Source organism: Diabrotica virgifera, chromosome 7 (genome assembly GCF_917563875.1).
Source record: "Diabrotica virgifera virgifera chromosome 7, PGI_DIABVI_V3a".
Taxonomy (NCBI): domain Eukaryota; kingdom Metazoa; phylum Arthropoda; class Insecta; order Coleoptera; family Chrysomelidae; genus Diabrotica; species Diabrotica virgifera.
This window is the reverse complement of record NC_065449.1, coordinates 171,466,587-171,491,844: the sequence shown is the minus strand read 5'-3', so window position 1 is coordinate 171,491,844 and position 25,258 is coordinate 171,466,587. Positions and strand designations below refer to the sequence as shown.

The following is a 25,258-nucleotide window of genomic DNA, read 5'->3' as shown; positions in this document are numbered from 1 at the left end:
GATTAGAACCCGCGACCTTCCGTGTGCTTCCGTTCTCTGTCCCACCGCTCTGCCAACTACGCCATCGAGCCACTTGAATTGACACGTAAGTTTCGGATATAATTACACAACACGGCGACAAACTGTAAAAATGTTATGCCTACATATTTTATTATTTTACTACAGGGAAACACAAATCCAAAAACACAAGAATTATAATAAATAATACATTTCCTAAAACCACTAATATATTCTTTTAATCACTTATTTGCACGGTTACAGATACATACATACCTATCTTGAAAGATTAGCAATGAACTACATACTGTCAGTGTGCGCAGGCGCGTGGTTCATGTACAATTTTACCCTCAATCGATTCGCCGCTAAAGAAGAATATCTTCAAAAATGAATCACTTTTCGCGGAAAACTCATCAGAATTTTTTTAAAGTGTTTAAATTCTTTTTTTAATTTTAAAATTTTTATTTTTGTTTTTTTAAAAAGTCTTTAGCATCAAAAGTAAGCAAGCTACGCTCAAAATAGAGATAGTCTATTTTTTTTTTGGTAAAAATAATCATGGAAATCACACTCTAATTAGCATCCCAAAAGAAATTAATCGTTACCTCTTCACGAGTTATTTACTTATGTATCGTTTATATGATCTGTAAATTTCATCGGTTCAAAGTTTATATTTGAAAGGGCTGTAGTTGAAAGGGCTGTAGTTGAAAGGGCTTGAACTAGTAACTAATCACGAGTGTATTTAAATTTTGAACAACCATATCTTAACCAATTTTTTTAAAAACAAAAATAAAGCTTTTTTAAACTTTAATAAAGTTGTGTTGAGCTTTCTTCATTTTTTGGTTATTACACGTTGAAATATTCGATTTGGAATTTGACAAATAAAAACCTACTTTTAATTAGTTACAACTCTGCTTCTGCTGGGTCTACAGACTTCATTCGTACACCATTTTTTTTTCACTTTTTTATAAGCTATATTTTTACTAAGAATATTTTTTTCGAGAAAATACTTACTTTTTGAGTTATTTGCGAAAAACCGTCTAAAACGTGATTTTTTTGTTGAAACATGAACATACACTGTTCATGAATGTATTCATTCGCAAATAACTCAAAAAAATTTGACTTAGTGAAAAAAATCTATTGAACAAAAGTTGCTTATAATTAGTCAGTTTATCCAATTCCGGACTTATTTTAGACGTATGTTTTTCACCCCTAAGAAGGGGTAAAACTCACCCCCAGAGCAAAAGTAAATCACTTTTTTCCTTAACATGTTAGCTATGTGTATGCCAAATTGCATGTCAATCCAAACGGGACTTTAAAATTTACAGCAAAAACCGTGAGTAAATGGACTATATACAAAGTGAATTCTCATTTTAATGCTGACGAGGAAACACATATTTACGCCGTTGGCCGAGATTTAAGTTTTTCTTTCATAAGTTTTGACTATCAGCCGAAGCAGGATATTGTTAGTGATACACGTGAAACACAAAAGCGATTGATAAAGTGAAAGTTATTCATAATTAAGATAAATAGCGACTAATGAGGTTATTAATTTTAAGTAAAATATCAGAAGTACATATTCGTATGAACTTTACACATTGCTAAAACATTATACAAAAAGAAATACAATAGATTATAGGAATGTAGATGATGACATTAAGGACGGATATTGCTACCGTGGATCCATTCCATTGCCTCAAGAGTTAGTTCGTGGATTTCGATTAAACTTCCTTCGAATCGTGTGGCTGGACATTATTTGGTGATGTGATGGACTGTTTGTTCAGCAGCATTGCATTTGTCACATAGCGGGCTGTCTGCAATGCCCCATTGGTTAAGTGATTTATTGCATACTCCATGACCTGCTCTGATTCGGTTCAGATTACACCATTCTCGGCGCGGAACAGAGAAACCGTTGGGTTTGACTGTGGGATTTTCTAGTAGATGTAGAGATAGTGCAAACACTCGTGACCACGGCGCAGTAGACGAAATTTGGTTTAGTCCCCACTTCCATGCGAAACGCACTGTATCTACAATAGAACCTTTCTGCCTTTCTGTGAATTTTGACCGCCTTCGCGCAGCTCCATGGTCAGGAGTGTTTGCACTATCTCTACATTGTTCACTTCTTCGTTCCATTCGGTTATCGAATGCTCATCGATTGTGAAATTATTTGGAAGATTTTTTGCTGTTCTTGTTGGCGGGTTTCGAGATCTCAGCCGCAATTGGCCTTGGTTTAGCTGATCTATGTCGGTATTTATTGGCAATGAGGGATTCTTTTGACATTGCTGGTATCGAGCTTTAAGGGTAGCTAAGCCATTGAGTTGGCGTGCTCTTGTGGTCCCCGTAATATATCTCATTGTTTGATTTAATTGTGTCTAGAACGTTAGTACCTATGGTGACTGTTTAGCCAGAGTGGAGCACAATATTCGGCTGTTGAATAGACTAATGAAATAGCGCTTGTCCTGATTGTGTCTGCATTGGCTTCCCAAGAGGTGTTTGCAAGCTTGTGAATATTGTTGCGAGTTTTTACTTTAGCTGCAATTTTATGTAAGTGTTGATTGAAAGTTAGAGTGCGATCTAGTATTACATCGAGATATTTTTGGTTTGGGTTATGTTTTAGGATAACCCCTTCGCTTTCTATGTTTAGCCTGTAGTTTACTTCCCAGTTATTTACATGGAACGCAGTAACTTCTGTCTTTGTAGGATTTGGTTGAAGACCCCATTTTAAAATATAGTTAATAATACACTAAAATGGTGCAGCAAAATTAAAGGAACAACTTATAAATGGAACATGTTATATATGTATTATATATATTGAATGTCTTAAACCTGTTGTCCGATTTCAGTGATTTTTTCAGTATGTTATAGCCATATTATTTAAGAAAATCGATGTAATAATATTGTTGCTAGACAGGTTCACGTCATTTTATACCGGGTGTAACAATCATACTGTGTTTTTTCCTAAAAGTTCGGAACACCCTGTGGAATATTCTAGAATATATATAAAATATTGAAATTAAAACTCAATTGTAGCCGTAGGCTTTATTAACATTTCCTTTTTGATTCATTTGCTTATGTTGGATAATAAAAAAGTTAGGTACGTTAACAACTAGCCATATTTTTCATTTTCATCAATAAATCCTCATTTTATGCTTAGTTTAATAAACAAGCCTAAAGTAGGCTATGACAAATTAACAATTTAATAGGTGTCAAATTGTCAAAAAGTTAAAAAGTGTCTGGTTTTTTGTGAAAATTAGTAGATTTATTATTTAAAGTTTCAATTAAGTCCGCATTTTTTTTTGTTTGGTTGAAATGGAACGCGCTACAAGGAATTTGACACGCAACGAGTGTATTCAAGCAGTGATCGTACATAGCGAAATACTTAGCTACCATGCTGTCGGCTCCTTATATTGGTAACAATTTTTTGCTAATGCACGATAATGCAAGACCTCACGTTCGCGTGAGTTCACGTTAGATTCATGATGATATGTAGTAGTAAAATGTGTTTTTTATTTGGTGGGTTCTTAGTATGTAGTTCATCTACAACGTCATTTTTAAATTCGCCGACACTTTCTGCAAATATGCTTCTGTATTCCGAAAAATCAAAAGAAATGTACTGTTGAGTGTTGACACGATTATATCGCTGTGCCAAAATGGCTTGCCAGTGGCGTAGCTAGTCCCACAGGGGCCCCATATAAAAGTTTGTCGCGGGGGCCCTTTTTCACCACTGATATGGCATAGTGCTAAAAAATGTTTAACAAAAGAAACAAAAACGCTTGTATAGAATAGAATACATAGGTAGAACAGGTACTAGAAATTCGCAATTTATGGAGTCGATTTATCTCTGAAAGACAAATAGGTGTACCAGTTTTTGTTTCTCTAAATAGAAGCGTTCTGGAGGTATTTAAAAAAAAACTAATTACAAGATGCCTTCTCCAAAGAGCTCTAGCTCCTTTAGGAAGCATTTTCGAACTAGGTGATTTGGGTTAATCTTAATATTTTGAGCCCAGGAATCTACAGTTTAATTATTTCCAAGTATTAATGAAACACCCTGTATATTGCAAAATTTAAATAAATTGCATAATATAGGGGAGTAAAGTCTGTTAAATTTGCAGTTACTCGAGCGTTATGGCGACCTACTGGGTTGTGAAGATTAGGTCCTAAAACCAAAGAAAGTCAAGTAAAATTTTCCATTTCCAACAATCGTTTTTTCCGATTATAGCGCCATCTATCCATAATTCGAAAACATGTCTCGAATAAAAGTTTCTTACTTTTACGTAAGGAATCCAAATCTGCAATAAAAAATGGGGGCTCTATTTAAGATTTTAAAGTAACCCCCACCCTAACTCCGTGAGAAGTCGTATTTGGTGTCATTCGATAGATTTTTCAAAAATATTAAATACGTGTATTTTGCAGTTTTTTGATCTGATGTTCATTTCGCGAAATATCGCGGGGTTTCTATTTTAAATTTACCCCTTTCCGTGGCGGATCGTGTTTAGTATCATTCGATAGATTTTTCAAAAATATTTTTTAGTTTTTCGATCTGACGTTTATTTCTCGAAATATTCGCTTTTTTCTTGTAAAACTTTGTGACTCACCCATTTCCTTACGCCCAGCTCAAACCGTCAGATTTTTTAAATATACACTGTCCTGCATGCACTTAACTTACCTTACCCTTAATCTGACGATTTCGACTTTTTCTAAGTGTAGATTTTTTTTCGGGTCCCCTTAACGAGCTCCCCTGTGTTAAGATCCAATATATGGTAGGGGTACATTTACAGAGTACAAGGTTTCTCCCCATATGATAATCTGACGCGCTCGAATAAGTGCAAAAATCCCCGCTTGGGCTCCTCTTATACAACCTTGTGAACTAATAAGTTCTGCGTATAACACCCAAATATAGATAATAATAATAAACCTAATAAACTCTAATAAACCAAAGTCGAAAAATAGATTTGAATTGTTCAGACTCATTGTTTTAAAACAGATTCAGTTTTTTCAAACCAAGGGTGAATGGACATTGAAAATGACAAAATGAGCGTAGACAAAGAAGCTCTGTTCTTTAACGGCGAGCGACCGGCAAATAGATATACCTAATTACAATTTATAGATATAGAACAGATTACACGAAAATATACGCAAAAAATACAAAGTATTTCAATGTTTCAAATATTCAGAGGTAAAGCGATTACAAATATTGAAATGTGGCATTATACATTAGGGAACATCCATAAACTACGTCGTTGAAAAGGGGAGGCGGGTCTTTGCTTATTACGATGGTACACGACATGGGGAGAGGCCATGAGTGCACATCCAACGTCGTTTGATATTCACGAATATAAAAAATTACCCTATTTTAGAATTAAAAAGAATTAGTAGGTATATTACTTTTATCGCATACTTTTAATTTCGTTTTTATCACTCACAGCCTTAATAATATTGCTAACAGTTTGGTACAGAATAACAAACAATAAAACATTGTTCTATGTATTTAAACAAACTCATTTATACAGAACAACGTCTGGAAGCAATCAATATTAAACTGTTCATTTATTTACTGATTACTCCGTGTGAAACAATTCTACAAGAATGAATAGAAATAAAATATTCTATTTTATTTAGTTAGTACATTGTATTTATACTTAATAAAAGAAATGATATTGAAATCAAAACAAAATAAGTATCAAGATTTATATGATGCAGTTAAGAAAGCATATCGGAACTCCGTTAAAAGTATTGTCTTTTGTCCCAATAATAGGTCTGGATCCCTCGTATGAAAAAAAAGTTGATTAATAGCAAGCTGAAAATTTGTTAATAGTTTAAGGGTGTCTAGTCGGATAAACTTTGATATATGCGAACACTGGAACAGGGGCAGTTTTAATTGTGGAACAGGTTAAAAATTTGGAACGGTCACAACACGAAAACGGCACATTTATTTTGTCCGACTGAACAGACTTAAACTCTTCGAACAGAGATTAAACTCTCATGCAAAAATCAGTCTGCTATTTATCACCAAATGGGCGTTTGAATGAGTGGAACATGTAGAATATGTCAAATGACAGGAATTATGACAGGTGATAAATAGCAGTCTGATTTTTGCATGAGAGTTTAATCTCGGTTCGGAGAGTTTAAGTCTATTCTGTCGGACAAAATAAATGTGCCGTTTTCGTGGTGTGACCGTTACAAATTTTTAACCTGTTTCACAATTAAAACTGCCCCTGTTCCAGTGTTCCCATATATCAAAGTTTATCCGACTAGACACTCTTAAGCTATCAACAAATTTTCATCTTGCTATTAATCAACTTTTTTTTCATACGCGGGATCCAGACCTATAAAGCTAATTAGTTGTGCAGTGAATTGAGAGAAAAAGTACGCGGATATTAATGAGCTACATAGTAAGTAAACAAACTTTGATAGCTAACTTTAAAAAATCCAGAAATATCATGGGATTTAAAAAAAAATCACTAAAATGGGTGGTCATGAGTTGCAATTGCGACGTCGGTATGAGGGGGGGTCAACTGTAAACGACGCTTTACGACGGTAGGGGGGAGGGTATTAAAAAGTCCGAAATTTTTACGACGTAGTTTATGGATGTTCCCTTATGCAATGTCTCACACACAGCCAAAGGTGAATAGACAATAAAAAGTATCTTGAAAACAAAAAAGCTCTGTTGTTATAGAACGGCGAGAGGCAGAAAATAGACAGGTACCTATAGGTAAATATAGTTTATAATATATAGATAAAGAATTACACGAAAATGTCGATATCCAAACAATATACACTGTTTCAAAGTGTTTTAATGGTGAAATAATTATACAATATTTTGTTCAATTTTTTTAATGGAATTTTGTTTCGACATGCCGCTCTGGGCCCTGAATGTCGGGGGCCATGTATAATTGATACGGCTGATATCTGTAATTGTCAAAAATCGTTGATTGCCAACTTTATAAGTGTCTACTTGTAATGTATTATTTCAAATGACTTGGAGGGTGTGTGGGTTAATATTAAACCTTTTTTTATGTGAATTTCTATTATTTGATCTCTGGCATATTTTCACATTCATTTATATATTCATTTTATATATTTTTGTATATTCATTTATATATTTTTCTATGTAATTTTTCGTTGATTTCCAGCCATAATTTATGTTTTAAACTCTAGGTTTACGACTGTCTGAAATTCAACGAGGATTAATTTTGCTGCTATTCTTATATTTTATCAGTTTCTGGTATTTATTTCTTCTGGTAATACATTGTTAACTAATTTTGAACATTTAATCAATTTTAATCTGGGGGCAGCAATTTTTTCCAATACCCATAATGCTAAATTTAAGCTGCATAACAACTGGACTATTTCCAATGCAGAGCTGTATGCAATCCTTGAAGCTTTAAAATTCATTAACAAATCGAACCAGAGAAATTACACAATCATAACGGACTCTATGAACGCCCTTGGTGACATTCAAAACATATATTCCTGCAACCCTATTCATAAAGACATTTATCAAGAACTTCAACATGCTGCAAAGGAAAACAAACACGTGGTATTAATCTGGGTTCCATCCCATATTGGAGTACACGGTAACGAGGTTGTGGACCGCCTAGCTCACGAAACAGCAACAAGTGATCAAGTTCATCTAAATAAAATTGTGCCAGGTAATGTGACATTGTGTCTTAAAAACGTAGTTAGTTGTGTGTGGCAAAATAAGTGGTCGCAGTGTTCCGAAAAATTAAAACAAATTAAAGGCAACGCTGTACAAAAACAGGCCTTTTCTCTACCTAGGAAAAACAAGTTATCTTCACTCGGCTCCGACTTGGTCACACCCGTCATACACATCTCTACAAAATAACTAGAGACAATCCTCCATTCTGCCAGCAGTGTCAAACAAATGTAACAATTAAACATATATTATCCGACTGTCAAAAATACCAGCAAACGAGAAGTAAATTTAACCTTCCCAGAGACATATCTGAGCTTCTTGGAGACGATAAAAATATCAACAACATCATCAAGTTTTTAACGGATATAGGAATAAAGGACATATAATTGTACCACAAATTTTCCAGGTTTCCTTTTTGTTAGTTCATATGTATGTACTTAATATTGTAATAACTGTTTATTTTTAATAATGTATTTTCGATTGTTGTCGTTTATAACCCCAGTGGTTCGGACAATGAACTGTCAATACGGATGGAATGGCCATGTCCCATTCAAATAGTGAAGCAAGATTGACACCAACATACAAGAGAGAGGTCCTAGAGAGAGACAGACAAGGTAGTGGAGAATTTGACAGCCCGTGTAATTTGAGTTGCCTATATAAATGGACCCGATTGAATCAGTATTTACAGTTCGTTGAATATTTTAACTTGGCTAAGGCCTAATGCTGATTGGCAGTACATATTTCAAAATTTAACCACTTTTTTGTATTTAGGGGATAAATAGAGTACACAGTGCCATACTTGGTGTTTAGATACTTTTCAGAATTGTTATTTGTATTTATCAAAACAAATACCTACTTTCCTAAAGTATTTGGGAGTTAATAATTTTAAAACCATTTAAATACTAAATTAGTGACTGTTTTATACAAAGTGAAGAAGTCTTTGATTATGTTTTTATGTTACTTTTATATTTAGACTTTTATATTTCCCCGATTTAAGTTGTTATAGGCAACTCAAATTACACGGCCTGTCAAAGTTTCCACCACCTTGTCTGTCTCTCTCTAGGACCTCTCTCTTGTATCGTGGCTACATTAGTTGTCTTTGTGCCTATTCCATCCGTATTGACAGTTCATTGGGTTCGGACGACATTAAATAAAAATAAATAAATAAAAAAAAATTTTAATCTCGTAAAATATTTACTCCATACATTCTGAAATATTGTTCTAAATTCCATGATAAGAAATAAATGTATAATGTATTTTTGCAAGCATTTTCTTTTATGAACTGGGTCACATTTTCTTGTCTGCTGAAATGTAGTCCTTTAAAATTCTTGTTTTAGATAACTCTTTATATTTTATCTAACAATGAGGACCTATTTTCATTTCTAAAGAGTCTGCACTATTGTGCTGTGTTGGTGTCTGAATGATTATGCATATCAACATTTTCATTGTCCTTACTTCGTGCTAATAATGTTTCTTTTACTAGTGGGTTTTCTATAACCTCATTGTTATCGAGAATTCGCCAAGTTTCATTTATTAAATTTTAATAAACTATGTCTGGGTTAAATTCAGTTAAAAATTTGTCGATGTCAATACGCCACCGGAATTTTTTTTTCTCTGATTCTGGCCTTGATTTAGAACTAGAACCTTTAGCCACGTAATTGTATAACTTATCACTAAGTCAGGTGTAATGTGTAGTGTGTGTGTGTTGAGTAAGTGTCTTGTTACTTTGCAAAGTCGATGTTATTGTCTTTGCAAAGAGACGCTAATTGTATCCGAACGTCTGCGGTCCCTCCGGGGAGTACCGATCCCACAAGGACAGAAACTATTTTCATTTATTAATTTATAATAAATGAAAAAATTCCTGACCCTGGTGAGATTCGAACTCACTACCATTCGGAACTTTCGATCCAAAGGTTAGGCGCTCTTACCACTGAGCCACAGAGGGGGTGCCACCGGAATTGTTTATATTATTTGATTCTGTTTCCATTGCATTAATATCGTCTGTGATGTGACAATGCCTCCTATCTGCTTTTTCATGTAAGAGAGACTAAAAACTTTTTTTAAAGAATCGGCAGTATTCGTTGTACTGGGTTTATATTTATTTTATTTCATTTTGCAATGATGAAGAAGAAAACAATTTTAGCAGATTTCGTTCTGGTATCCTCTTAATACATAATTTACAACTTTTTGAAACGTAGCTGGGGTAATTTTTAATCCAAACGATATACGTAAAAATTCATAATTCCATGGTCACGTGGAAAATATTACATTGGTCACATAATATTAATACATGTCCGTCATACGTCTTTGGTTTGTATCTTGTTTGTATCATTGGTATCTATCAATAACGTATGACGTAGATATAGTAATATTATGTGACACATGACAGAAGCTCGAAACAAATGACTGTGAATGAAAAGCCCTATTCGTGCACGATCGTTTCTCGTATCCCGTCCCAGTACTTGCACTCCGCGAATAATACTAAACAATTAACGGATCTTTGGTCAGAAAATGTTACTAGAGTCTTAGGTAATTTATCATATTGTTTAATAGCATTAAAGTTTATGTGGCTGTACTTGTCGAGGCTTGTTCTTGAAAATTTTCATGATTATGTATTCTTCTTTCATTTTCATTATATCTCATATAATTATCATTACGTACCTACTTTTTTTCTTGTTTATTTTATTATACATTATTATTTGTATTTGTATTATTAAATAAATTATGGAGAGAACGTATACACAGCATAATAAACTTGCGTTTTATATGCTGTGACGTATATTCATGTCTAAAGTTATTACAACTTGTATCCATTCCATTGGCTGATTGGCTGAGGTCGCATTTTAATAGATGGTTGTCTAGGCATATATTTAAAAACTGTCTTGGAAATGGGGTACCATTATTATTATTAAATCATTCTTTGAAAAACTTGGACTATTTTGAAAATTGTTATAAGCGATTAGTTGAGCTTTCATGGGAATTATTATGAAATCGAAAATTTTTAAAATTTGAAGGTCTTGTATTATTAACTAATTCTGCTTTTTTATTATTTGTAGCATGTAATTTACTTATAACCGGGACCTGATGATGCTGTGTAAATTATAGACAGCGAAACCGGTCGCCCGATGTAAATAATTTGATTGTGAGAACGTCTTTTATTTCATTACTAATCTTGTATTATTTCAGTTTTTATAAGCAATAAAATTATCCTCTTCTTTAGCGAAAGCCAATGCTTACTCTATGGAACCTGGATTCTTTAATCTTACTACTAACTGCATGTGTTAATTAAGGCCATTTATGAATGTTCTTAAGACAGAGATCTTTATATTGTTCGATTTTTAATATTTTTACATGAATTGGTCATTAAATTATATCTATTTTGGAACAAAGGATGCTTCTAGCGTCTTGGATTCTTAAACCAACATTTTGTGGATTTTTATTTCTTTTTGGTTTTATGGAAATTATGTTGTACTAAACAATTAATGGATGTCAGAAAATGTTCCTAGAGAAACTATGACTTTTGTCCAAGAATCAAGTTGTGTTCTTGATGCTATAAGGTCTGCTGCTCTGTCAGTTAATTTAATTTAACAGTATCAAAAAGAGAAACATTTGTAGTGATAATGTATGAAAAACATACATTGATTATGTATGTAGTGCTATCGCCAGGGGATACAACGGCCTCCTTTATTTTAATGGACCCAAGTTTTTTTATGTATTTTGACCCGTAGAACACGAATTTTTTGGGTAACAGTTGATCCGTTGATCTTCTTCAGCGAAAGCCAATGCTTACTCTATGGAACCAGGATTCTTTAATCTTACCATTAACTGCATGTGTTAAGGCCATTTATAAATGTTATTAAGACAGAGATCTTTGTATTGTTCGATTTTTAATATGTTTACATGAATTGGTCATTAGATTATATTTATTTTGGAACAAAGAAGGCTTCTGGCGTCTTATAAGACGCTAGAAGTCTTGGATTCTTAAACCAACATTTTGTGGATTTTTATTTCTTTTTGGTTTTATGGAAATTATATCTTGTACTAAACAATTAATGTATCTTTGGTCAGAAAATGTTCCCAGAGAAACTATAACTTTTGCCCAAAAATCAAGTTCTGTTCTTGATGCTATAAGGTCTGCTGCTCTGTCAATTAATTTAACTTTAACAGTATCAAAAAGAGAAACATTTGTAGTGATTATGTATGAAAAACATACATTGATTATGTATGTAGTGCTGTCGCCAAGGGGGTACAACGGCCTCCTTTATTTTGATGGACTTACCCAAGTTTTTTTTATATATTTTGACCCGTAGAACACGAATTTTTTGGGTAACAGTTGATCCGGGTGTCGATAAGATTGCTATAAACAAAGAACTCACAGAATTACATAACAGCGATTTTTCGCAAAACAAAACATGTTTTCGAATTTTTATGGTCAAAATAAATGTTTAACGACGTTAAACTTTCAAAAAAACCGAAAAATTGCAATTTTTAAACCCGAATAACTTTTGATTAAAAAATAAAATAGCAATTCTGCTTACCTGCTTACCGCATTTGAAAGTTCAAGTCAAATTATGCCGATTTTGATTATTTCCGTTGCTAAAAATTATTTTTTTTTGTTAAACAAAGCTATAAACACATAATGTTTGAGTGATGTTGACTTGAACTTTCATGCTATTTTATTTTTTAATCAAAAGTTATTCGGGTTCTAAAATTGCAATTTGTCGTTTTTTTGAAAGTTTAACCGCGTTTATCTCGAAAACTATGCATCCTACGAATAAATTTGTAACAACATTTTTTGCTTAGGATGACTCAACAAATACAAAAAAATGTTTTGTTTTGCGAAATATCGCTGTTATGTAATTCTGCAAGTTCTTTGTTTATTACAATCTTATCGACATCCGATTCAACTGTTACCCAAAAAATTCGTATTCTACGGCTCAAAATACATAAAAAAACTTGGATAAGTCCATCTAAATAAAAGAGGCCATTGTACCCCCTCCCCTGTCAACAGCACTAATGTCTACTGCTATGATTATTTAAAAAATTTCACATGATTTAATGTATCTATGTACATAATTATTGTTTTGTATTTACTTAAGTATTATTTTCTTTATTCATTTTTAGGAGGAACTTGACAACATCATTACAGTTAATCCAGAACCTTTAAATCATTTATTCGCATTTTGTTTTAAGGAATTTGTAAGTATTGTTTTTAGTAATCATTGATGTTTATACGGGGTGATTGATTAATGGGTTAAAGCTCCGTAGATCTGTTATAGTAATAGATAGCAATAAAAGTTAATAACAAAAATTGTAGCCAACTTTGATCTTCACATTACAAAATTAGTTAGAATGTTACAGGGTGTTCGATAACATACTGGCAGACCAAACTTATGTCTTTTAAATGGAACACCCTGTATTTTATTTTATATTCGAAATCTTCTTAACTTCTCCATTACAAAAATATAAAGGTTTGGTATATTATACAGGGTATTTACAAAGTTACAGTATTTCTCATGATCATTTTTCAGTGCGTAACAAATGATAGGAAAAAGGGTAAGTCCGTGATAATACACATTTATGACATTTATTCTAACATGACATTTTAGTTAAATCTGACAGTTGTCACATTTTATTTTCAATTTGGAATAAAAACAAATCAAAAGTGTTTCTTGCATTTATAAAATGGTATTTTCTTTGATTTGTATAGTCTTATAAATTATACAGATTATATTTGTAATATTATTATCTAATTAAAAAAAAAAGCAAAACTTGCTTGATAATAGTCAACAAACTCACAGACTAAAACGTAAAAATCCACTGGACCTTATTTATAAATAAGTTTTATACCTCACCGTAATTGTGTTTATATTTCAGATATATGTATTGTTTGTAAATGTAAAATGTATGTTTGTATGTAGCATATTATCGGAATGTCATGTTTGTTCCATACTAGAGGTCCAGTCATTGGATTGACCTCTCTAACGTCAATTCTTTTTTATTTCAAACCACAAAGACGCTTATTGTTAGAAATTTTATAACTAACAGATTGCTGAATAAACGTTTCAAAAAAAAAATTAAAAAAAAAATATTTTTTTATTATGGCGCCATCTGTCGACAACTAGAATAACTAGAATAAATGTTATAAAAATGTCACCGACGAAATGTAATCACCGACGTGCCTTTTTTCTGTCACATACAATTTAATGCGTTAGAAAGAAATCGAAAAACTGTGACGCACTGAAAGATGATCATGAGAAATACTGTATAACCAATTTTATATGAAAATCGTAACAAGTTCAACTCCCTGTATAAATAAAAATGAGCAGAACGGCAATGGTTTATTGATGCCATATTTTTTTATTTATTGTCAAAATTTTCATACATGATTGATATTTGCTAATTTTCTTTATATTGAACAAGAATAAAAAACCGCTAAACGCCGTAAAAATGAGTGGAGCATATAATATTCCAGCTACAATAGAGCTGATATGAATATTACGTGGCGCGAAAATGTATTTTCATTTTGATGCAAAATAAAATTCTAGTTTTATTTAAAAAGATGTTTCCATAATATTTGATAAATTTGAAGTAAAACGCGCCACAAAAGAGTAACTTTGATAGAGTTTGTATTTTGAAGCTCTTTTGTGGCGCGTTTTACTTCAAATTTAGCAAATTTTATGGAAACATATTTTAAAATAAAACTAGAATTTTATTTTGCATCAAAATGAAAATACATTTTCGCGCCACGTAGTATTCATATCAGCTCTTTTGTAGGAATATTGTGTGCGCCATTCATTTTTACGGCGTTTAGCGGTTTTTTATTCTTGTATCAGGAGTTTTTTAAAGTTATTTATAAATTAAATGTATGAAGTTTAATGTAATGTTTCTCGATTCCACGTTAAGTGTTATAAATGGTCGCCTTTCTAGCCTTAGACTAGTAATACCGTAACTAATAAGTAATACGTAAGGCCGTACACTAGATTTTTTTCTATTCGAAATAGATTGAAAAGAAATATTGGGATGGCCGGTAAATGAACTCGGATTTCCCTATGAGATTTAGCGTCGTAACCACTAAAACTACATAAAAACCATTTCGGCGATAATAATGGTAAAATGTATTATAATTTGGAGCTTGGTAACTTCGAAGCGGCTTTACTGATTTTGATCACTAAACATGAGTTTGAAACGTATTGACAAGTAGTATTTGATGCATTCAAGGTCAAGTATGATAACTGAAGGTTTTGCAGGAATTATTGAGTTTGAAAAACCGTTCTTCCCATAGGAAATAGATTTGATCACTCTTATGAAGCCTATAACTTAAGGCTGTTTTATCAGTTGAAGCACATTGCAATGTTAAGTGGGCGTATCACTTACTTTCGTAGACTGCTTACGTCAGACACACGTGACTCCCTACTTGAAATTGATTGGAAGTAGGGAGTGCGACCGAGAATTCGATCTTTACTCAGTGGCGCCGGCGGACAAGTATTTTAATAGCAACAAAATGCATTATTCTCCATTCAAATTAGTTTTGTCGGGAATACCTTGTTAGATTGATTTTATCGTGGATAATATATTTAAAAAAATTATCACATTTTTGTCACATAGTTTGGCCTAGGTCAAACTAGTTTATCCTGATATAATAAAGATTCACACTTCAGGATAAACTAGCCTTCTTCTTCTTCTTGAAGTGCCTATCCGTTTCGGATGTTGGCGGCCATCATGGCAATCATGGCTACTTTTCACACTGCTGCTCTGAAAAGATTTGTAGTGGTTGTGTTGAACCACGTACGTAGATTTTTCAGCCAGGAAATCCTTCGCCTAGTACGGCCTAGCCTACATTAGCCGAGTCGAAAGTAATTTGACGAACATGTAAGGACTTTTACATGCGGGGAATTCCCAAATTACGTCCTTTATAATCCAAGGATGGTACTAAAAGTGAGAAATTTGACCTAGGCTGTCTGTCCGTCGGTCCGTCCGACCGCGAATATAACTGCTCCGTCACTATACTAGGTAGAATGACAAATAAGGTGTCAAATGAAAGCTTATAATCCAAGGATGGTACCAAAGGTGAGAAATTTGAGCTAGGCTGTCTGTCCGTCGGTCCGTCCGAACGCGAAAATAACTGCTCCGTCACTATACCAGGTAGAATGAAAAATGAGGTGTCAAATAAATGCTTTTAATCCGAAGATGTTATTAAAGGTGAGAAATCTTAGCGAGGCTGTCTGTCCGTCTTTCCGTCCGATCGCGAATGTAATTCTTCCGTCAATATACCAGATATAATGACAAATGAGGTGTCAAATGAAAGCTTAGAATCCAAGGCTGGTACTAAAGGTGAGAAAGGACCCCGCAGAAACCTTATGGGAAATGGCTCTCTGTCAAATGCTCTGATACTTTGGATTCTGGTAGTCCTTGATATGTAGAACAAAAGACTTCCTGGGCGCGTAGCTCCAAAAAATTATAGTTCTGAGATATAAGCCTCTGAAGTTATAGGTACAGTGAGGACGTTTGAGTTGAAATAAATTCATTTTCTCGAGAATGGGAGACTCTGGAGATAAATTACGAATCAGCTCGATTTTTATTTTTAAATAATAATTTTTTGGCGTATATATCATACTAGTGACGTCATCTATCTGGGCGTAATGACGCAATCGGTGATTTTTTTAAATAGGAATAGGGGTCGTGTGATAGCTCATTTGAAAGGTAATTTAATTCTCTATTCACTAATGTAAACATTAACATAATTATTTATACAGGGTGGCCAAAACTTTTTTTTAATTAAATTAATTGAGACAAAAAGAAGAATGTGTATAATTTATTTATTTCGAAATACATTTTACTGCTGTCAGAAAACAGAAAAAAATGTTAATTTGAAAAATAAACATTGCCTTTCGCTTAAATTAAATGTCCAAACTGCTAAGAGGTAGGTGGGTGGCAGCTTTAATATTGAATTTAAGCAAAAAACAATATTTATTTATCAAATAAACATTTTTTTCTGTTTTCTGACAGCAGTAAAATGTATTTCGAATTAAATAAATTATATACATTCTTCTTTTTGTCTCAATTAATTTAATTAAAAAAAAAATTGGGCACCCTGTATAAATGATTATGTTGAAGTTTATATTAGTGAATAGAGAATTAAATAGCCTTTCAAATGAACTATCACACGACCCCTATTCCTATTTAAAAATATCATCGATTGCGTCATCACGCCCAGATGGATGACGTCACTAGTATGATATATATGCCAAAAATTATAATTTAAAAATAAAAATTGACCTGATTCGTAATTTATCTCCAGAGTCGCCCATTCTCGAGAAAATGAATTTATTCCAACTCAAACGTCCTCTCTATACCTATATCTTCAGAGGCTTATATCTTAGAACTATGATTTTTTGGAGCTACGCGTCCATGGAGTCTTTTGTTCTACACATCAAGAATTACCACAATCCTAAGTTTCAGAGCATTTGACAGAGAGCCATTTCCCATAAAGTTTCTGCGGGGTCCTTTGTTCTAGGACTTCCGGTTCTAGACGCTCACTTCAGGCCAAACTAGTTTGGGCTTTAGTAACATTTTTGGATTATAAGCTTTTATTTGACACCTCATTTTTCATTCTACCTGGTATAGTGACAGAGCAGTTATATTCGCGGTCGGACGGACCGACAGACAGACAGCATAGGTCAATTTTGTCACTTTTAGTACCATCCTTGGATTATAAGCTTTCATTTGACACCTCATTTGTCATTCTGCCTGGTATAGTGACGGAGCAGTTATATTCGCGGTCGGACAGACAGACAGCCTAGGTCAAATTCCTAACTTTTAGTACCATCCTTGGATTATAAGCTTTCATTTAACACCTTGCTGAAAAATCTACGTACGTGGTTCAACACAACCACTAAAAGTCTTTTCAGAGCAGCAGTGAGAAAAGTAGAGATTGCCATGATGATCGCCAATATCCGAAACGGATAGGCACTAGAAGAAGAATAAGAAGAAGGCCGTACTAGTTTATCCTGAAGTGTGAATCTTTATTTATATCAGGATAAACTAGTTTAGCCTACGCGTGATATGATAAACTAGTTTGACCTAGGTCATACTAGTTTATCCTAGGCGGTTAGGACAAAGTAGTTTGGCCTAGGTCAAACTAGTTTGTCCCGAAATCGGGTTTGGCCGGTAACATATACATTATTTTAATATATTTATAGGTTGCAGTTACATAAAAAAGTATCCAATTGATGAATAAAACACAAATCGTGGATAGTAGTATAATTTTCTGTCTTATTTTAAAACACCCTGGGACTCATTTCTTATCTTGTCAACTTATATCCCTAAACTAATGTAATACTTAAAAATACGCGTAAACTAAAGAACTTGTAACTTATACCACTAAACTAATAATATATTATGTACTTAAAATACCCGTAAACTAAATAAGTTTAATGTTTTCAAAATAACTAAGAATACTGTAAACTATAAAAACTAAGCAAGTTGATGAAGAAAATACAAGAATGAATAACTGGAAATGGTTTCTAATAATTCAAGCGAACTGACCGACTGACCGTACGTTCATGAGATTTGTCGTCACGAAGGCGATAACGATGAAACTAAGCGCCAATGCTGCGTAACTCGTTTCATTATTAGATTTCAATATTTTTAGCAAATTTTCTTCAAAGTTGGAACACGCTTTTCTCGATTATTACTGGACACAGAAAGGTGAAAAAAAAATCAACGATTACAGAAAAAAAAACTCTTTCAAGTGATGGGAGTAAAAAGTTTGGTTATAATAGAACGTTAAACATTATAATCTAATTTTTCAACAGAATTTTTAAAAAAATAAAAAAAGTAAAACCATCATTTTAAAGGCAACATAATTTCGAACAACGTGTCCAAATTTCGAGACAGTCTGTCGGTAAATAACAGAGAAAACACTGTCCCTAGGTTTTGGTGCACCGATAAAACAGCCTTAACCCGGGAACAGTCGCGCTCACTTCTGTCACGTCAGCAGTCGCGCGTTAGATTTTATCTAACAATACGAATATAAATTCGAATTTACAACAAATTTTTATTTTACAGTATTTTTATTTACTTGATATGTTAGAAATATTATTTCTAACAATTATTAATGGAAACATTTTTTTATGTCGGTCTTTGACACCGATGTTGCTTTGATGTTCAGAAAACCTATGCTAGTTGCGGAAGGTTAAGGGGTATACTTTTTTTCCTTTTTGTTTCCACAGTATTAATTTTGAGATGGTCGAAAAGCATCTATCCGCTTTTTCATTTCATATATTTGTATTGTTTTCTAGAGAAATATAAATAAAAACTACATAATATACTAAATTTACAATAAAGATGCAGTAGAAATAAACAATCCAAGACACGTTAAATGCTACTAGGAGCACTTCCGAATCGTAATTTATAATGTATAAACTTTGGAAATAATGATTTGGGATTTACATTGTATATACATTGTAAATTATGATTCGGGAGTGCTCCTAGTAGCATTTAACGTGTCTTGGTTTGTTTATTTCTACTGCATCTTCATTATAAATTTAGTATAGATACCTCGTTTTTTTGAGTTGTAATTGTATAAAGGAATATAAATACTTATCTATTTTAATTGTAGATATATCTATTAATACACACTACAACTATAGGTTATTCCAACGGATCCCATACCAGTAATTTGTGAGAAATGCAACTATCGCATCTGGTTGTTTTTTGCATATAAAAAGAGAGCCATAGAAGTAGAAGACTTTCTCAGCAAAGACATGACTCCTGAAAAATATGGTGCTATGGTACTTTGCAGGGCGTGTCCTGACAGCTGTTCTAACTTTATTCCATTGAGAAAGGATTCTGAGCTCGGGATCGTGTTACAGAAGATGTTTGTCAATAACTACTCACCAGTAAGTATTGTAACGATACGAAAACACTTCATATTTTTTTGAAGTGAAAGCTTTTTTAGGGACATTGTGCACTTTTTGGATAGGGGAAAAAGCATTGAATTCGCGACCGTCATTGCGACCGTCATCGCTTATGCTATATATTATGTGTATGTATATATACATTTTGTAGAGGTATTTAAATCTAAAATAAATATAAAACATATTTTAAGATGGGGAAAAAAGATTTATTTCGCGACCGTCATCTCTTCGGCTAAATAAATTTTGTACGAATATACATTATGTGTATGTATATATAAATTGTATAAAGTATTTAAATTTAAAATAAATGTAAAACCTATTTTTGGATGGGGAAAAGGATTTATTTGGCGACCGTCATCTCCTAGGCGAAATAAATTTTGTACGTATATAAAATATATTATGTGTATGTATTAAATTTAAAATAAATGTAAAACCTATTTTAAGATGGGGAAAAAGGTTTTATTTGGCGACCGTCATCGCGACCGTCATTTCTTCGGCGAAATAAATTTTGTACGTATGTATATTATGTGTATGTATGTATAAATTGTATAGAAGTATTTAAATTTAAAATAAATGTAGAACCAATTTTTGGATGGGGAAAAAGAATTTTTTGGCGATCGTCATCTCTTTGGCGAAATAAATTTTGTACATATATTTATTATGTGTATGTATATATAAATTGTGTAGAAGTATTTAAATTTAAAATAAATGTAAAATCTATTTTAGGATGGGGAGAAAGGATTTGATTTCGCGACTGTCATCGCGACCGTCATCGCTTCGACGAAATAAATTTTGTACGTATATTATTATAATGTACGTATAATAATAGTAATATTATTTAAGTGAAAACTTCTTTAAGGACGTTGTGCACTTTTTAGATAAGAAAAAAGCATTAAATTCGCGACCTTCATTGCGACCGTCATTCCTATAAGTAGTGTAGGAGGCACGCACCGCGTATATAATATTGGTATAACACCTATTTTTGGATGGGGATAAAGAATTGATTTCGCGACCGTCATCGTTTAGTCGAAATAAATTTTGTATATATGCATTATCTTCTTCTTCATTCTGTTTGCTTCCACTCCTGAACAAAGGCCTCCCCATGAGTTCTCCATTCTTCTCTGTTTTGTGCTATTTGTTCCGCACGTCCTCATTTTGTATATGTTCCCTCCGAGATACCCCTAACATAGCTCGTTTGATCGCCCTCTGTGTCGTTCTCAATCTATTGGCTCATACCTCTGTAAGTGTCATCTTCTCCATTCTACACGTCATAATTTGTAGAATACAACTGTTGAATACCCTTTTCTTTAGATTTATTGGTATCTTTTTGTTCTTCAACACATCACGAGTCTTGCTACTGCTGCCCAAGTCATTCGGATTCTTCTAGTTATTTCTGCCGTTTGATTCTGTTTGCCTAGTTTGATCGTGTGACCTAGGTATATATACTTTTCGACACTTTCGATATCACTTCCATCCAAGTCGACTGTGATATATTGATTTGTCATCACTTTTGATTTATTTGTTTTTGTCATCTGTCTTACTTCTGTCTCCGTTCTTATTTTGCTTGTTGTTAGACCTTCTGATACATTTATTTGCATAGTTGCATTGTCGTATATGTATGTATTTGATGAGTATTCTATATCTAGAATCAATTCTTGCGTTATTCATTCCTTCTAATACGGCCCAGAGTTCTATGGAATCGAGTGTCTTATTGTAATCCACAAATGCCAAATGAGGAGGTTCATCGTATTCGTTGCACTTTTCGATAAGTGTCGCTATTGTCTGTAGGTGTTATATGGTACTATGTCAACTGGCTGCTAACTATCGAATTTATTTGATAGCCTGTTAGTAATTATTTTGGTAAGCATTCTGTACGGATGTGGCAACAGGCTTATTGGTTTGAAATTTTCGCGTTTGTGGTACCTACATATTAGGTGTATGTATATATAAATAGTATAGGACGCACGCAAGGCGTGTATAATATAGGTATTTATACTGTGAACTAGGTATAGAACTTCTTTTTGGAGTGAGAAAAGGCATTGAATTCGCAACCGTCATCGCTCCTGCGAGATATTTGTAATTTATTATACTATAGATTAAATTGCGTATGTATAAGTTCGAACGAAGTTATAATGGTTATCCCTTCGCCGAAATAAATTTTGTACTTTTATGTATTATGTGTATGTATATATAAATAGTATAGGATGCACCTAATGGGTATATAATGTAGGTATATCACTTGTCTTTTATAATGGTTGGAGAAGGGATACAGTGTGTACCCGAAGAGGCTTGCTTCGTAAGAAGTTTTCACTTCTGTCGGCACTCGCACGAGTGCCCTAATTTTTTTTTTTAATTTCATCTTTTGCGGAAAATTTTAAAGATTTGCGTCTTTCATAATTGTGGCATGAGAATGTATTCTACGCCTTGAATTTTCGTTGAAGTGCCTTTCATGTGTTTGTTTTTTTTTACCCATCCTGAAGCACACTTAATTAAAGTTTAGTTTATTTTTTAATGAATTTAAGAAGAAACGAATAGATCTGTTTATTTGCAGTTGTTTAGACACTTAAGTCTGTCCCGTTTGGAATAAACATTGAGCAATCATTTTACGTTTCAAGGCGAATAGAATTGAACCATCTGTGTTAGTGCGAATTTACAAGGATCTACAGACCGAGCTAGTCCTATAAATTCCACGGCTCCGCGCCATGCTTCACGCAACCGTACTTACTTACTTGTGTTTCGAGTTGTGTGGTCGTGGGCTGGTCGAGTGGAGTTTGAATTTGTCAAATTTAAGTAAATAATCGTTTCTACTGATACATAGTAATTATTAGGTATCTAATATAATTATTAATAAAAAAAATACATTAAAAAACAATGTTAAAAACTTAAATAATTATATTATATTATATTATAATAATAATTATTATATTATAATATAATATACAGCTTTTAATATTGCTAATACATATTATTAAAGTTTTTAACATTGTTTTTTATTTACATTAAGTATGTACGTACCAAGTCACCTAGGGCTCGATAATATGGAAAGAGTCCCACCAGAGCTCAATCCTTTTAATACCTTAGGTATCTGGGATGAGTCAGTTTTCCCCTTAGAGGGAGTGTGAGTCATATGGCTAAATCTGGATTAGTAATATTAAAAACTTTAATATATTATATATATTATATTATATTATAATATAATAATTATTATATTATACCGCAGTTTTTTTTATATGAAAATGCAAAGCAAAATATATACAATTTGCAGAGTAATAGGTCTCGATCCCGCGTATGAAAAAAAAGTTGATTAATAGCAAGCTGAAAATTTCTTAATAGTTTAAGGATGTCTAGTCGGACAAACTTTGATTATAGGAACACTGGAACAGGGGAAGTTTTAATTGTGGAACAGGTTAAAGATTTGCAACGGTCAAACCACGAAAACGTCACATGTATTTTGTCCGACAGAACTTCCAATTGATTTGTTACCCTTTCAATAAACTCTCATGCAAAAATCAGGCTGCTATTTATCACCAAATGGGAATTATAAGGAGTGGAACACGTAGAATATGTCAAATGACAGGAATTATGACAGGTGATAAATAGCAGTCTGATTTTTGCATGAGAGTTTAATGAAAGGGTAAGAAATCAATTGGAAGTTCTGTCGGACAAAATACATGTGACGTTTTCGTGGTCTGACCGTTCCAAATTTTTAACCTGTTCCACAATTAAAACTTCCCCTGTTACAGTGTTCCCATATATCAAAGTTTGTCCAACTAGACACGCTTAAGCTATTAACAAATTTTCAGCTTGCTATTAATCAACTTTTTTTTTCATACGCGGGATCCAGTCCTATAAATGCTTATTGTTTTTTTTTTTTAATAAAATAATACAAATTGTATGTAGAGTAGCTAAGCGTTGGGTAGTAACAAAAGTAGCTACGCTACATGAGACACAGAAATGATGAAATTAATTCTATTTCTTTTTTCATGGAGATTTTTTTAAAATAGGTAACATCATTACAAAATATTTTGTTATTAATACAAGTAATTGTTTGTTATTATTTACTGAGCCTTTAAAATTTTAACTAAGCCATTTTATAAGCTATTTGGAAAATAGCATTTTAGAAAATACAGTATTTTTTTATTCAAGTATAATACAAAATATTACATATTCATTTTCTACTTAGGTACGGCAAAAAAACTTTGATAATAAAACAAGAGTTTAAATTATAAACAAAAAACTAAATAAATAATTTCCCGCAACGGTCAAAAACCACACTTAAAAGTTTTAAAAATTCACACCACAGAATCAGTATAATACTACCAATATAGGCCAGGAACCGAAGCTTTTCACCTCGCAATTTTTACAGAATGGATCGATTGGCTTGAAAATTTGAGAATGAGTAGTGGATAGTGCAAGGATCAAAATGTATATGATTCTGACAGGCGCTTTTACCATGGGGGTGGTTGCCACCCCATCCCGGGGGTGGAAATATTTTATTATATTTTGACCGCAAAAGTTAATAAAAACATTCATTCTTAGCAAAAAATGTTCTATACATTTTTTTGATAAAATTAATGGTTTTTGATTTATTCGCTATCGAAAGTGTTAGTTTTGTATAGAAAAAATCAATGTTTTTCGATATACTCATTTATGATTCACTCAATTTTTGCCGTAGAATAATGTTTTTCAAACCAGGTTCTTGGGAATTAAATAACCTACAATTTTATATTGCAACATTTTTTCGTATCTCTGATGCTAATCTTCCTATTCTGAAGAAAATGGCATTTTTTACCAAACTACAAAAATTCGATATTCGCTTTTAACTCCAGTTTTTTAAAAACTGGTCATTCTAAGCCAGTCAAAATTCTAGAATCTATTAACAATACTTAAATAAAGAATAGTAAATATGGCCAATCACTAAAAACACCGCTAACTTACATTATTATGCTTCCAATTGGATTTCTCCTTTTTTTTCAAAAAAATTTATTGATTTTTAACCGTCACTTTTTTATTTTTTATCTTAGAAAGTTTGGTAACTTTGAAAGGGTTGGTAAAGGTGGTTTTTGCATGTTATTACAAGTTTTAATTGTCAATAGCTCACTCAATTTTTGACGTAGAAAAATTTTTTGAAAACCAAGTTCTTGCGAATTAAATAAGCTACAATTTCATATTTAAACATTTGTTCGTATCTCTGATGGTAATCTTGTTATTCTGAAGAAGAGCCATTTATTTCCAAACTACAAAAATTCGTTATTTGCTTTTAACTCCATTTTTTTTAAACTAATCAATCTAATCCGGTCAAGCTTCTAGAACCTATTAATAATACATAAATAAAAAAAAGACCAAATACGGTCAATGGCTAATTTTAATTAGGGTGGTGATTAGGGGGTTTCCTGCGATCACTTTTTCGCTGAAAAAAATTGGGACTGACATTATTTTCATCATAAGTCACTTAATTTTTAAGCTATAGACTTTTCTTATTTCTGGAGATAGATATTTTTAAGTACTTTAAATTAGTTTGAACAAGTTTTCCTCGAAAAATGCATAGTTTTCCCGTCTTTTGACTTTGAAACTACAATATTTAGCATTTAACGAAGAAGAGCCAACATATAATAAAGTATAGCTCGATTACTATTGGTCTTAAAGAAAATGAAAAAAAAAATTTGTTATTTTTTCAAAGGGTATA

At 32.7% G+C, this 25,258-nt stretch overlaps 1 protein-coding gene across 1 annotated transcript in view; it reads left to right on the top strand.

Annotated features, from left to right (window-relative positions):
• LOC114329412 (uncharacterized) overlaps positions 1 to 25,258 on the top strand; it is a 241,311-nt gene that overhangs the window by 44,508 nt on the left and 171,545 nt on the right. The window contains exons 3-4 of the mRNA XM_028278501.2: positions 12,776 to 12,850; positions 19,306 to 19,554. Of these exons, the coding sequence (XP_028134302.1) occupies positions 12,776 to 12,850; positions 19,306 to 19,554 (324 nt within the window). The remainder of the gene's footprint in view (positions 1 to 12,775; positions 12,851 to 19,305; positions 19,555 to 25,258) is intronic.